This window comes from Sturnira hondurensis, unplaced genomic scaffold, assembly GCF_014824575.4.
Source record: "Sturnira hondurensis isolate 20B ecotype Veracruz unplaced genomic scaffold, ASM1482457v3 Scaffold0020579, whole genome shotgun sequence".
Lineage (NCBI taxonomy): Eukaryota > Metazoa > Chordata > Mammalia > Chiroptera > Phyllostomidae > Sturnira > Sturnira hondurensis.
The window spans coordinates 5,919,004-5,932,002 of NW_028093210.1; the positions used below are offsets into that span (position 1 = coordinate 5,919,004).

At 44.0% G+C, this 12,999-nt stretch overlaps 1 protein-coding gene across 10 annotated transcripts in view; it reads left to right on the top strand.

Annotated features, from left to right (window-relative positions):
• The window catches only part of RBFOX1 (RNA binding fox-1 homolog 1), a 1,495,983-nt gene that overhangs the window by 1,118,121 nt on the left and 364,863 nt on the right, over nucleotides 1–12,999 (top strand). For 8 of the 10 annotated variants that reach the window (XM_037029874.1, XM_037029873.1, XM_037029881.1 and 5 more), the window contains exon 1: nucleotides 11,138–11,375. The exons of the other annotated variants lie outside the window; for them this stretch is intronic. In XM_037029874.1, the coding sequence (XP_036885769.1) occupies nucleotides 11,232–11,375 (144 nt within the window). In that variant the 5' untranslated portion in view covers nucleotides 11,138–11,231. Of the gene's footprint in view, nucleotides 1–11,137; nucleotides 11,376–12,999 lie in introns of those variants that run through there. 10 annotated transcript variants of the gene reach the window in all.

Consider the following 12,999-nt stretch of genomic DNA (forward strand, 5'->3'; position numbering starts at 1 on the left):
CTCAGGTGATGGGGGTGAAACGCTGAAAGGAAAAAGTTCTCGTGGTGTGTGAAGGATGGGGTGACAGGAGATAAACAGTTAACGGGGAACTTGCTGTCAACCCTGGCAGTCCCATTTTTAGGTAGGATGCTTACATAACCCCTCTGGGTTTCAGCATCCTTGTGGGTGACACAGGGCTATCAGTGTGTACCCAGCACTGCCCCTGGGAAGAATAAGGGGAAACATACGTAGGTGCAGTCGTCTTCATCTCAATCTCAACCTTGCAAACACAGAAAAGTACTTGTTTCATTCTGGGATTATTTATTTAATTCTGCACTTGGTATTCTGGGATTTGTGTCTGCATATCATTAAAGCGGCTTCAGTCCAAGAACATATACTTGGAGATGTATTAATATACACTGGGCATAAGCAATTACAAGCCTGGGTATGAGGTGACTAGAATCTGGAGAGAGAGAGGTACATTATAGAAAGCGCTGGTTATGTTGCAAGATAAGACGTACAGTACCAGGTTAAAGCTTCGAATGTCAGGTCCTCGTCAGTGGGAGGTTCAGTGGTGTTTCTGGAGCGGAAGATTGACATGTCTGGTTTTGTTTGTTTAAAATCCCCCTATGGAATCAACATAGAGTGTGAGCTGGGAAGAACTGAGATGGAGAGCAAAGGAACCAATTAGGGAAGCATAGCTTTTAAAAATGTTTTATTTTATGCTAGGCTGCAGAGATAAATGTGATGCACTGGAACAGTAGCATTGGAAAATGGGGAGGCTTCACCATTGGGAGACTAAGGAGTTAAAAATGATGTGATTTGGGAATCAATTGGCTATTCATAGCAGCAAAGGGAGGTGTGAAGGGCAAATATTGGTTTCAAGGTTAAGTAAATGGAAGGGAGGTGCTTTCATTAACAAACACCAAGTCCACCAAGGAAGAGAACCATGTGCAAACATTTTGTTTGGGGGCATGATAAAACAGCAGTGGGAATAAGGCCTTCGTACTGAGACATGCAGGAGCCTATTTGGGGTACTGTCATGCCTGAGGGGAAGCCCATGAGCAGTAGTCAGGGCTGCAGGCGTGTTGAGGATTCCTTAGAGAGTTGATTCAGTGGTTTCCAGTCATTGCTTCAAATCCTTCACAGGTGTGCAAACAGTATCATAGCACATGGTCTTACAGAGAGATGACAACTGGTATACAAGAGTTAAGAGACCTGACAAAGCACAGGTGCCACCAAGCAAGATCCCATGTTTATGATGCACTCAAGAATTCTGCCACACGTGTGCATAAGAAGGTCCAGCCGGGGCAAAATACAGTGTTTCTTTTACATGCCATTGTGCTGGAAGAGTGTCAAATCATTCTAAAACCAAGTGAAGAAAATGCTCTTTTTTTTAACAGTGACGCAATAAATCATCTTCTGCAGAGTACTGTTTTGGTTTGGGAAAATGGCTTTATGCAAACTTGGGTGAGAAGGTAACCCCTCAAGGGTAGAGGGATCACTGGTGTCAAACTCTCAAGGAGAAGGAGACATGAAACAAAAGGATGGAGATGAAAGTTTGCTCATTGGCTCCCAATGGGGGTAGGGGTAGGAGAAGTAGAAATATGGCAGACTGTCTGGGACCAGAGTCTACACAAAGTTGGTGGTGGTAGACTAGCCAAATGACATTTGCAAAGATGGGATGTGCACAGATCCTTCTAGAATTATGTTTTTAAGATGGGGATCACTTTTCGTATTCTCTTCCTTACACTTCCCCTATTCTTTCTCTTTTTTGCACTTCCCCAGTCTTCATGCCTACTAAACTCAGACATGCCTTATATGAGTAGATATGTTGCAGGACATAGTACAGGGCTGAGCTGCATGTGTGCATCTCGTGATGTTGCCCAGACACAGGGAAAATAAAAGCCTGAGTTAACAGGTCAGATGAAGTTGTAGAGTATGTGGTGCCCATAACTGGGAATTGCAATATGGGGACTAAGACCTGGAATTCCAAATTTGTGTGTTTGAAGCATTTAAGGTGAGGTTTTGAGAACCAGGAAGGTTTTCCACCCAGTATCCAATCCATTTGCTATGTAACATTCTAATTTTTGCAGACTAAGCTAGTTTTGTTTTGAGTCCTTGCACATTTTGGCTCACCACCAACAATCACCAGCCTCTGAAGATGTGTCAATATCGCCAGGGGCTGAGAACCTCTGTGGTGACTCTTGCCTAAGAGCCCAAATAGGACCTTGGGAAGGTTAAGGTCTAAAGGGATTGAGATATTAGAACATGAGATGTTAGAGGTGAAGTCATTTTCTAGTAAGAGAGGCTGGAGGGGGACTCATATTGCATAAAGACATATATTTCTAAGCATTTATGGGGTCAAAGAACTCTGCAGCTAAGCTTGTTACAGAGAAAAAAATAGAATCGTCTGCAGACTTTGTTTGCCTTCAGATCTGCTCAAGTTCTAGAAAAACACAACGCACAGTGGGTGGGGTGTGGAGGCTTCCCAAAGTAGACCTCTCCACCCACTCACTTCTTCATTAGGAGAATCACCACTTAGCTGTTTTTGTCTCTGCCACCTACCGTCCCCTGTCCCACGCTCTAACATTCTGTCCTGTGCACTGGAAACAGACTCCCACTCTCCCAAGTGCCAAACATTGCACTCTCCCTTACTGTCACCTCCTGCAACCTATTGTTTCAGGGGAAGCTCCTCTGGGAACTTAAGTTACTTGCTTACTCTAGGTGTTTTAAAATTTGGAGTTCTGCCTGGTGTATTGTGGGTCTCTCCTGAAAGGGCTCTGCTCAGACAGAAATTGTCTCTGTACCTTGTCATTTTTAAGGGGTGGTTATAATGGGGTGTTAGCAAATGAGAATAGAGTCAGGGGCTTTACTTTAGAAGAATTTAAGATAGACTGGGTAAGGTGGGACTTACTCCTCCTGTGAAGAATTGGGGACTGGAAAGTGAGGAAAACTTCATACTATAAAATTAGGTGGCCAGCAAAGAAAAGGAATTATTACAGCTGAGTTGACATTGAGCAATGCTTCAGAAAAGTGCTTGATATCGTAAATGATGAAAAAGTGATGATGATTTTGTAGTCAGCATCCTCTGCTGCAGCTGGGATAGCATGGTGATAGAAAAAACACTTCCTGGGTTTTTTGATTGACAGACCCGATTGAAAACACTGTCATCATCTCTTATCAGCAAAACAGTATATGATTCTCCCAGCCTCAGTTTCTTCTTCTGTAAGTTGGGGCTATAAAAAACATACCTTAGAGAGTTTTGTGAAAATATACAAGGTCTGTCCAGAAAGTATCAGCCATGTAATATGAAAAAAATAGAAACATTTATTGAAGAAGATACAAGAAACATTGTACATAAAATAATAACACCTCAGTCCCCTTCAGAGTAGGTACCTTGGGACCTTACACAGTTCTCCCCATCATCAGCAGCAGCTGCCTTGTGGTACTTTCCTGAAGCTCACTGACAGTCTGAAATTTCTTCCCTTTCAAGATGATTTTAGTTTTGGATAAAGCCAGAAGTCTCAGGGCACATAATCTGGGCTATAGCAGGGGCTGAGTCTGCAGGGTGATTTGAGGTTTCACCAAAAAACTCTGCACAAGGTGTGATACATGAGCGGGTTCATTGTCATAATGAAGCTGCCAATCACCAGTTACCCATAGCTGCAGCCTTCTGAATCATCTGAATAGTTTTCATGGAGGAATGTTCAAGCTTAAAGTAAAATTTGATGTAGATTCATTGCTCTACTCACTCTGTCACCTTGAATGTGATGACCACACAGTGCACATGCTCACTCAATCTACTGCCCCCACTGACTAGTACAGTGAAGTCATCATTGTTCATGCATACACAGTCCACTCTCCTTGGCTGCCAGGTTACATTAACAATGGTTGGACTTTTTCTGGACAGGCCTTGTGTATATAACATGCTGGCCAGAAGGAATCTCTTTACACGTGTTGCCCTTGTCAGTCTCCAAAAAGTAGTTAGAGACTTGACCTGACATTTTGTGAGATCCAGCTGGGAAGAATTTAGTTGATAAGGATTAATGTGAGAGTTTGTGTTCATTTGACTCATTAGCAAGATTGAATAAATTGTGTGTACTCAGAAGACTGGGTGGTGTCTACACATTTTTGTATAAATGCCACGTTGCTTGAAAAAATCCCCCCCCCAAAAAAAATTACATTTAGAGTTAGTTGGTCTTGTTTGTGTCATTTTTAGAAAGTTAAATTAAATTTTTAAAAATGAAGAATGTTTATGCCATCAACTGGTCAGGGACTGAGAATCAAAATAATTCATAATAATACTTGCTAATATGCATTGAATGGTTACTAGATGGCAGACACCAGTCTCCGAATTTACATGTATTGCCTTATTTTATCTCTTAACAACTTAATTTAGGAAGCAAAATTATACTTGTTTACTCTTAGAGACAATGGAACTGGGGCTTTATGAGCTTATAACTCCATAGACACTTAATAGCAGCTCCAGAAAGTACTCAGCAGAGCCTTCAGCCAAAGTACCGAGACTCCCAAAGATGTGTTCCCAACTCTGCAGAAAGCTGCATGCCCTTCTAGGAGGAGCCAAGAGTTCCCAGACCTTTCGTCATGGTCCTCATTTGTCAGGTGGCCTTGAATGAGCAGGGCTGCAACTGACTCTCATTAAGGAAAGTGAATAAACTCTGGTGATCCCGCAAATTTAGTTAATCTGAACTTTACTTAATCTCTCCCATGTGAACCGCATGCCTCTTGGTGGTGTAGGACACTCAGAAATGAGAAAGCTGCTTGATTAATTTTGTAGCAGTGAGCCTGTGGGAGTAAAGAGGGTAGTTATTAGTGAGGGTAAGTATTCATGGTGTTCAAGCATCCCCATAGCTGTGAACGTGTATTGCTGGTCCTTGTCATGCCCATGCCTGTGCTGAGAAGCATATTGCATTCGTCATCTCAGTAGTTCCCAAATGCTGATCTAGAGATTCATCTGATTCTGTAGTGATATTTTCAACAGACTACAGCTAAATGAGAGAACTAAGGGCAATTTAGTGAAAAAAAAAATTTTTATTGCTGTTCAAGTACAGTTGTCTCCCTTTTCCTTCCATCACTCCCCCCTCCCCATGCATCCTCACCTCCCACCCTTGACCCTCCCCTCTTTGGCTTTGTCCACGTGTCCTTTATACATGTTCCATGGCAACCCTTCCCCCTTTTTCCTCCTTTATCCCCTCCCACCTCCCCTCTGGTCACTGCCAGTTTGTTCTTAATTTCAATGTCTCTGGTTATATTTTGCTTGCTAGAAAATTTTAATAGACCTAAATTTAATCAATTCAAAGGGCTGCCTTTTATTTTGAGATTATGTCCTTCTTGCTTTTTGGTACAAAATGCCCTTTCTGTCATGAAATGATGATGATACCACATGGTGTGTGTGTGTGTGAATATACTAACTTGGCCAAAAATGTCATTAATTTCATACAATACTTCTGTTGTTTTAAGCATTTATTGCAATAGCTCGTGAGTTGGAGAAAAATTTGAAAATCATTGCGATTCCATGAGGAAGCTATTATTAGCCCCATTTTACAGATTAAAAAACAGAGGCCCTGAGTTTTTAATTCACATGTCCACCTTCGCATGTCTTATAGTGATCAAACCTTGGCTGCAAGCCCAGGCTTTGTGTTTCTGTAGACCTGGGACACCTCCACCATGGGCATGCTGGCACTCTTGTTGGTGTGTGTGTCTATATGGACACATATGGGTAAGGAGAGTGTAGTTTTTGTTATTTTGGGTTGGTTTTGTTTGGTTTTCACATGCAAACCGTTATAATGTATGCTCTGAAACATTGGAAAGATCTTTCCTAGAGAAGTTTTTTCGCGAGGGAAGACATTCAGACACAGCTCTCCCTTTCTGACAGCTGCACTGTGCACCCGTGCCGGGATGTGCTGTACTATTGCCCTATCGCTTTTGTAAGCAAAGCTGAAGGCACCATCCTGGTACATGCACATCTCTGTCCATCGCAGGTTTTCTGCAGGCAGATACCGAAAATTGTAATAATTAGGGAGAGAAAAATTTGCATATTTCAAATTTTGAACATGGGTGCTGAACTGTCATCTCCGGGACCTTACCAGTTCTAGGTCTCGCTGTCTGTATCTGAGATCACCCATTTCTCCACCACATCAATTCTAGATAGTACTGGTAGCACTTATATTTGTTTAATTAGTTGATTTTATTTATTGATTGATGCCACTCGATTGCATGCAGCAAACTGTTCTAAACAACCAATGTCATTTTGAAAAGAGCTGTTGTAGTGAGAGATAGTTGTGAGCTGGGCATTGTTCGTATACTTGGATTTCTGTTCGTTTAGTCTTGGTCTCACAGACACCCCACATCCAGGGAGCTAGTGGTGTCTGAGGATCCTTGACACAGACGTAGCCTCTAATCTCCAGCTGCAATCCTGTTATTATATGCAAAGCGATTATCTGGAACCTATGGAATCGGTTTTGCCTGAGCCGCAGCTCTGTCTTCTGAAAGAGGAGAACCGTGCTCATCAGAGCAGCTGAACTGTCAGCCCTTCAACTCTGTGCCCTGGAGTGAGCATGTCTTTGCCAGGAAAACCATATCTGAGAAATGGAGCTTCTGCAGGGCAGCTCAGAGGACCATCAGGAGCCGAGACCTCATTCCGGAGGTCCAGGGGCCAGTTTAACATACAGAGAGCTAAAATAAAATAAAAATGTTTAAAATGCTGATGTAGAAATTCAGAATTCTTGAATTTCTTGAGCAGAAAAAAAAAAAACAATAGGTCAATATCATTTCAGTCCTAATTCCTGTTGTATTCATCCACTTATCCACCAACTCAGTATTTTCTCAGTGCCTGCTGTATGTCAGACAGTATATTACATCCTGCATTTTAAACAGTTAAACCTGCAGGTGAAAACATTTTCAATTTTTGTCATTAGAAGTGCCAGACTTCCCACCACCACTCTCAGTAGACTGACCCAAAAGAGCTCCAGAATTAATATACTAGAAGAATCTGGGGCCTGGCCACCAGATTGAAAGGGGTGAGGATGCAAGAGGCTTTTCTGGAAGTTGAAGCTGCGTTTGCAAAGCAAGCACCCTTTTTACATGGTGCTACTTCTGCCTGCCCTACCCGTCTAACCTCGGATATCCCTCATCTCCTGATCCTGTTCTTCTTTTGTTTTTTTTCTATAGCACTCAGCACTTTCTATATTCTATACAATCTAATTTTTCTTATCTTTATTTTTTATTATCTGCACCCTTGCCTTAGATCATAAGCTCTGTAATCTTAGGGGTCTTTGTCCTTCTACATGGATGTAGCCCTAGGGACAAGAATGGTGCCTGGAAGTATAATCGACACTAACCAAATATAGTGTAAGTGTTTCAACAAGTAGGTGACTCAAAGTGCTCGTGATAGAGACAATAAATAACAACATTTCTGTAGATACTTTCATTCTCATTTTACTGAAGGTTGAGACTATGTGGCTGCCTGTGTTTGGAAGTAAGAATAACATCTGAGACACTCTGACACTGTCGCAAGCTAACCCCAGGTTGGATAATTACGTTTAAGACCAAGAAGTCCTTCCTTCAGTCTAACTGGAGTTTTGTTGTTCTGATGCACAGCAACTTCCATAGAAGATCTTCCTTAGGCTAAATGTCTAGCTTTTTGACAGCCTTAGGAAATTATTATAATAAGGAATTATGAAAGAGAAAAAAGACAACAATTTCCTGCTTTCGTTTAAACAGCTGGCAAATTTGAGTGAAGGTAAAGTTACAAATACTGTTCTGTGGATTGAATTAAAATGTGAGCTGTGACCTTCTGTCTAAGGAAGTATCACTGGGAGGTGGCATTGCCATTGCAGGTTTTCCAGCACTCTCTCTGCCCCCGGACAGGATGTGTACAGCTGCTCAGTTAAGGATACTTGTGGCTGAAAGTAATGAGAGTGGCCCTTGCATGTGCATGCAATATATATTCCCTAATGATACGGAGTGCCCAGGGATTCTTTGTAGGCAAAGAAGGCTATTCCCCACACCACCACTTCTCTCGTTTATTGATGTAGTTGAGTTGTTTCAGAGATAGTAGCATCAGTGTGGCTTTTTCTCAGTTTTTGTTGAGATGAAATTCAAATTCCATCTTAGATGCTGCTTAAAAGTCTGGCCGAGTTTTGTCATGAGTAGGCAACAGTGACAACTGTGGTGTCACCATTTCATCTGGGGTCGTCAAGTGTTTTGTTCCTGATTGACGTGCACCAGTAGTCATCCCTGTAAAAGTGTTCCCGCCAATCCTGTAAGCAGGTGCCTTCAGATGGGTGTGTACTTGCCTCTGTGCATAACTGCTTGTGTGGGGATGTGGCTGTCGGGAGGACGGAGTCTAGCCCCAAATCATTGTGACATGCATTTAGAAGGTCTGGATCCCATTGTCTCACTTTTCAGACTCCCAATGTGCCTGACTGTGAAGACCCCAGTTTAAGGGGAAGTCTGAGCCATTATGCATAATGAGTCTGTAGGAATTCAATCACCACTGAGCACTTTTGACTTTGGGGAGAAAAGGGACCGGAAAACCAGAGTTGGCTCAAGGCAGCTGAGAGCAGTTATTGGTTCCTTATGTAATGTATTTGTTTTTCATTAAACCATTCAGATAAGGTCTTATTAAAGTGCCATGTATTATTTATCATGTTTCTTATGAAAATGAGCTGAAGGGAAAAGTCTGTCCTCTTTGGGGGGCATTCTCAGGCTTTGGCAATCCCACTGAGAAAAAAATGAAGGAAAGTAGGGTGAACCCCTGTCAGCACAGCGGTGTTGGAGGCAAAAGGAAGGAGGAGGACAGGGACAGTCAGGATCGGACAGGCGGGATCTCTGACCCTGTATTCCATCTACATTTTGCAGAGTGGCTTTTCTTTTGATTTTATGAATTGCAAAATTTAGAGAAAAATAAGAAGACAGAAAAGAGGGGAACATTTTGTCTGGGAATCACACCTTATCTGATGAATATGATTTTTCAGTATATACAGTGACAATTTTTCAAACTAACCACTGCCACCCCCTTCCAAAAAATACATAAAATACCAGCCTGTACAACCCTGATTGCCCATATCAATTCACTTAGGCTGACCCATGCTCCTGTATTCCTTCTAAACTGATGGGATGTGTGAGTCGCAGGATGTCGGAGGGTGAGGAGTAGAAAGAAACAGCCTGGTTGGGGCCTAGTGTTAGGCATAGGAAAGACTTTATAGTTATTGATGGCATTTCAGAACAGAACAACAAAAAATGGAGCTGCGGTATCATTAATTTGCTTTTCTTCAGAAAGCATTTTGATTAGCCAGCAAAGGGAACTGTGTCTTGCGAGCTAATGGATCAGTTCGAAAGCTGTCATTTGGCCAAGAGTGTTCCTGTGAGCCCCACGGAGAGGTCGAGGGCATCCCAGTGGCCAGTCCTGAGTCCTGGCCAGTCCTGGGTCCTGCCCAAAGGGCTTCTTCCTGAGGGTCCCCAGCGCTTTCCTAGCACGTCTGTCTTACAGGACACTTGCGAGCCTGAAGCAAGGTGTCTTGCAGGGAACCCAAACAATCAAAAAAGATGCTGTTCAGACAGCCTCCTGCTCTGAAAAAGAAAAAGGAAATCCATTCACTGGGTCATAATCTGTATCACACAATGTAGCAGGATTCCTGATCACAAACTAACCATGCCAAAAGCGTGCTTTTCCTTTTCTGTGAGGACCAAGGGTGTGTGAGAGTCTTAAAATTGTCTTTTCATTTGCAGATCACATCCTATTTTATTGTATAAAGACTAACAAAATCTACTAATGAATAATTATTACTTCATAAAATAAAAGGGAGAGGGAAGCCCCTTCTGCAAGAGCAGAATGCTAATTTGGCCAAGGAGGGCTGGTGAGTCAGGAAAAAAATAAAATAAATAAACCGTTGTCATTTGCCCACTGTAGCCCACAGAGTAATCTCTTATCAGACATAGACTTCCCCACCCTGTGCATTTATAATTTGAGAAGAGTGGGGATTCTAAGCTGGAAGGAGCCCCCCACCCCTTGCATTCACAAGGGGCTGTCGTTACTTAGTCCAACAGGCTTCATTTCCATGCCAGCCAGGGCGGTTTCTCCCACTCAGCGGCTTGGGGCTTATTGGTGTGCCGGCTGCTTCCTGACCAGCCTAGGCAAGGCGCCCAGGGAAAGCGGCGCCCCAAACGCCTGGGGGTGCGTCGCTGCCTCTGCAGCCCTTCCAGGGGGTGGGGGTCCCAGACACTGCCCTGCCTCTGGTGCCTGCAGCCCCTGCTCCGCCTACCCCCAGCCTCTAGAGTCGTCCCAGCGCTTTAGGAAGGGGAATACCGTTTTCCTGTTTATTTGTCAACGAGTCGGGCAAACGAACGGAACCACCACCCAAATCTAAGGCTCTAGGTCCCAGCTGGACAATCGCGTGAATTGCCCAGCTTTCCTGGGTGCTGGCGATGTAGGGCGCTCGCTCGCTCGCTCGCTCGCTGCCTCACCCGCCCCGTGGAGATTTTTAGCAGACACAATTTGAATTTTGGTGAGTCGTTTAAAAAAAAAAAAGGCAAAGGGGAGGGAAAAAGAAACACACTCATACACACATACACACACACACACACACACTCCCAACCTTTCCCTGGACCCATTTGACAAATGAGGAGGCACGCAGCATCAGATCAGGACCAACTGGAGTGAACCTCAGTGTGAGTCAAATTCTCTCTCTCTCCCTCTCCTTTCCCCCCTCCCTCTCTCTCACCCTTAGCTCTAACCCCCCCCCCCACCCACTCAGCACCTACAGGAGGACAGCTACCCCTTCTACCTTTCATAAAAGTTGCCTTTGCTTGTTCTTTCATCTTCGCGGGGGGAAGGGGGCGGGGGCCGTGGGGCTGCGGGGGCACCTGCCACATTGAGGGACTTGAGAAAGCAGGGCCCAATAACCACACACACACAAAGATATAGCCATGAAGGAAGCAAAATAGTTTCCTGACCTTCTCAAGTGTCTTAGTTGGAGGCAGATGAACGCAGGGTTCTAGCAAACCCAAAGGAAAGAAAAAAAGAGAGGGAGGAGGGACCCACGCGGTGCGGCGTGGGGGGGGAGGGGGAGAAAGAGAGAGAGAGAGAGAGAGAGAGAGAGAGAGAGAGAGAGAGAGAGAGAAGGAAGAAGAGAGCTGCAGCCGCTGGGGTTTGACTTAGATAATCAGCAAAATTAAAAAGAAAAAAAAAAAACTGTAGCGTCCAGGCAAAAGAACGGCGTGATTGCATGAAAGCGTCCCCACTCGTGCTCGGCGGGCGCCAGAGAGACAAAATGCAGCATCCTCTGACGGGGGCCACCTGCGTGGCGCTCCCCAACGTGGGCATGTGTCCCCAGCTCTCGTGTGCCTTGACTTTTATGTACTTACAGCAGGTAAGGCGCGCGGCTTCCCTCGGTGGCTGCTTCCCGGGCTCATGGACTCGGGCCCGCGTCGCTGGGCTGTGCTTTGGTACCTTGGAGGGGATTGGGAGGGGGCTTGCGCTTTTGGACAGGCGGGCTGCGTCGGAGCCCCTCATTTTCCATGGACCTCGGCTACCCAGTGCCCAGCTGTCTGTGCCCTTCTGTGCATACTTTGAAAGCCTGTTTCCGAGCCTGGGTAACAGGAGTTGAAATTGCAAACTGCCTTCTCCTTACTCGCATCTTTCTCCTGCCAGTGCGTCGGTGGTGATCTGAGTCTACCCCCTCTGAGGCTAAGAGTTTGGATCTTTCTGGAGGCATTTGGTGCTTGCAGTTTCAATTCAGCGGCTTTAATAGGGAGTGAGAAAACATATATGGAAGTGTGTGTATGCTCACTATTTTTGTTTTCTTAAGTTTGTCTGGGTGGTGCTATCTTCAGTTGCTTTTGGAATCAGAGCCTTCGGGTTTGTGGAGCGAGTCAGCCCCAGAATCTGCCTCCAAACTCCCTGGCAGTGCTGTGATGAAGGCGAGCTGTTTGGGATGCTGTCTTTGTTACTACGTGTAAAGGCTTTAGATTTTTTTCTTCCTCCACTCTCTCTTAATGGTCTTGCTGTGAGATTTTGTGTTTACTTTCCATTCTGTGTACATTTCAGAATCTTTCATTGTGTTTCTTTCTCTGGGTGTTTCCACTGGACCTTCTCTGTCTCTCTCTCCTTCTTTAATTGTAGAGCTGCGCCTAAGTTGGTTTCTGGGTTTGGGGAACAGCTCAGTGTGGCCTAGAGAGGGAGGGGGTGACAAACTCAGCTTTCTCTCACTGGGCAGGAGCTGTGGATGTGACTGGATGAGAGAGAAGTATTTTTTCATCCAGATGGGAATCCTTTTCCCTGTCCCATTCTGCTGTAGGAAGAGTTAACAGTGATTGCAGTCATTTCATCTGTTTTTTTTCCCCCCCGCGATGGACTCCCTTCCATAGTACCATTTGTCAACTCCTTGTGGTTGTGGTCCTACTAAAGTTCCTTCCCAAGTGTTCAGATAGGGGGTTTCCTCTCCAAAGACTCTCAATGTCAGGCTGTTAAAGGAATATATATATCATAAAATGTCAAGATTCTGTTTTGAACATTCAGATAATTTGTGATCAAGTTGGTTGCCTCCAGAAAATATGTTTAGGCGTATTTTCTACTGTAAGTCTTTTTGAGAACAGCCTTTTTATATCATTTTAATATCTTGGGAAGAAATTGGTTTAGCCTTTTAAATATTATTTTATTCCATTTCTCATTAAGGAAATTGTGCCAGGAAACATTTCATCTGCTTCTTCCATTTCTGTGTCTTTTCTGTGTGTGTGTGTGTGTGTGTGTGTGTGTTTAACACTAGTTACCAGTATCCTAATGAGCATTTCTACAGATGCTCAGTCTTCGTTGAATTTAATCTAATTATTAATATGAATTGATCTTTTGCCTCCTAGATTCACTTCTTTCATAGTATTTATTAATCAATTTGAACAGCGTTGCCTAACAAGTAGAATGCTCTAGCCATTCAGTGTTCTCACGGTCTCTTTGTGCATTATTCTTTTTTAGTAAATTGGTCTTTCTTCCTTCTAGAT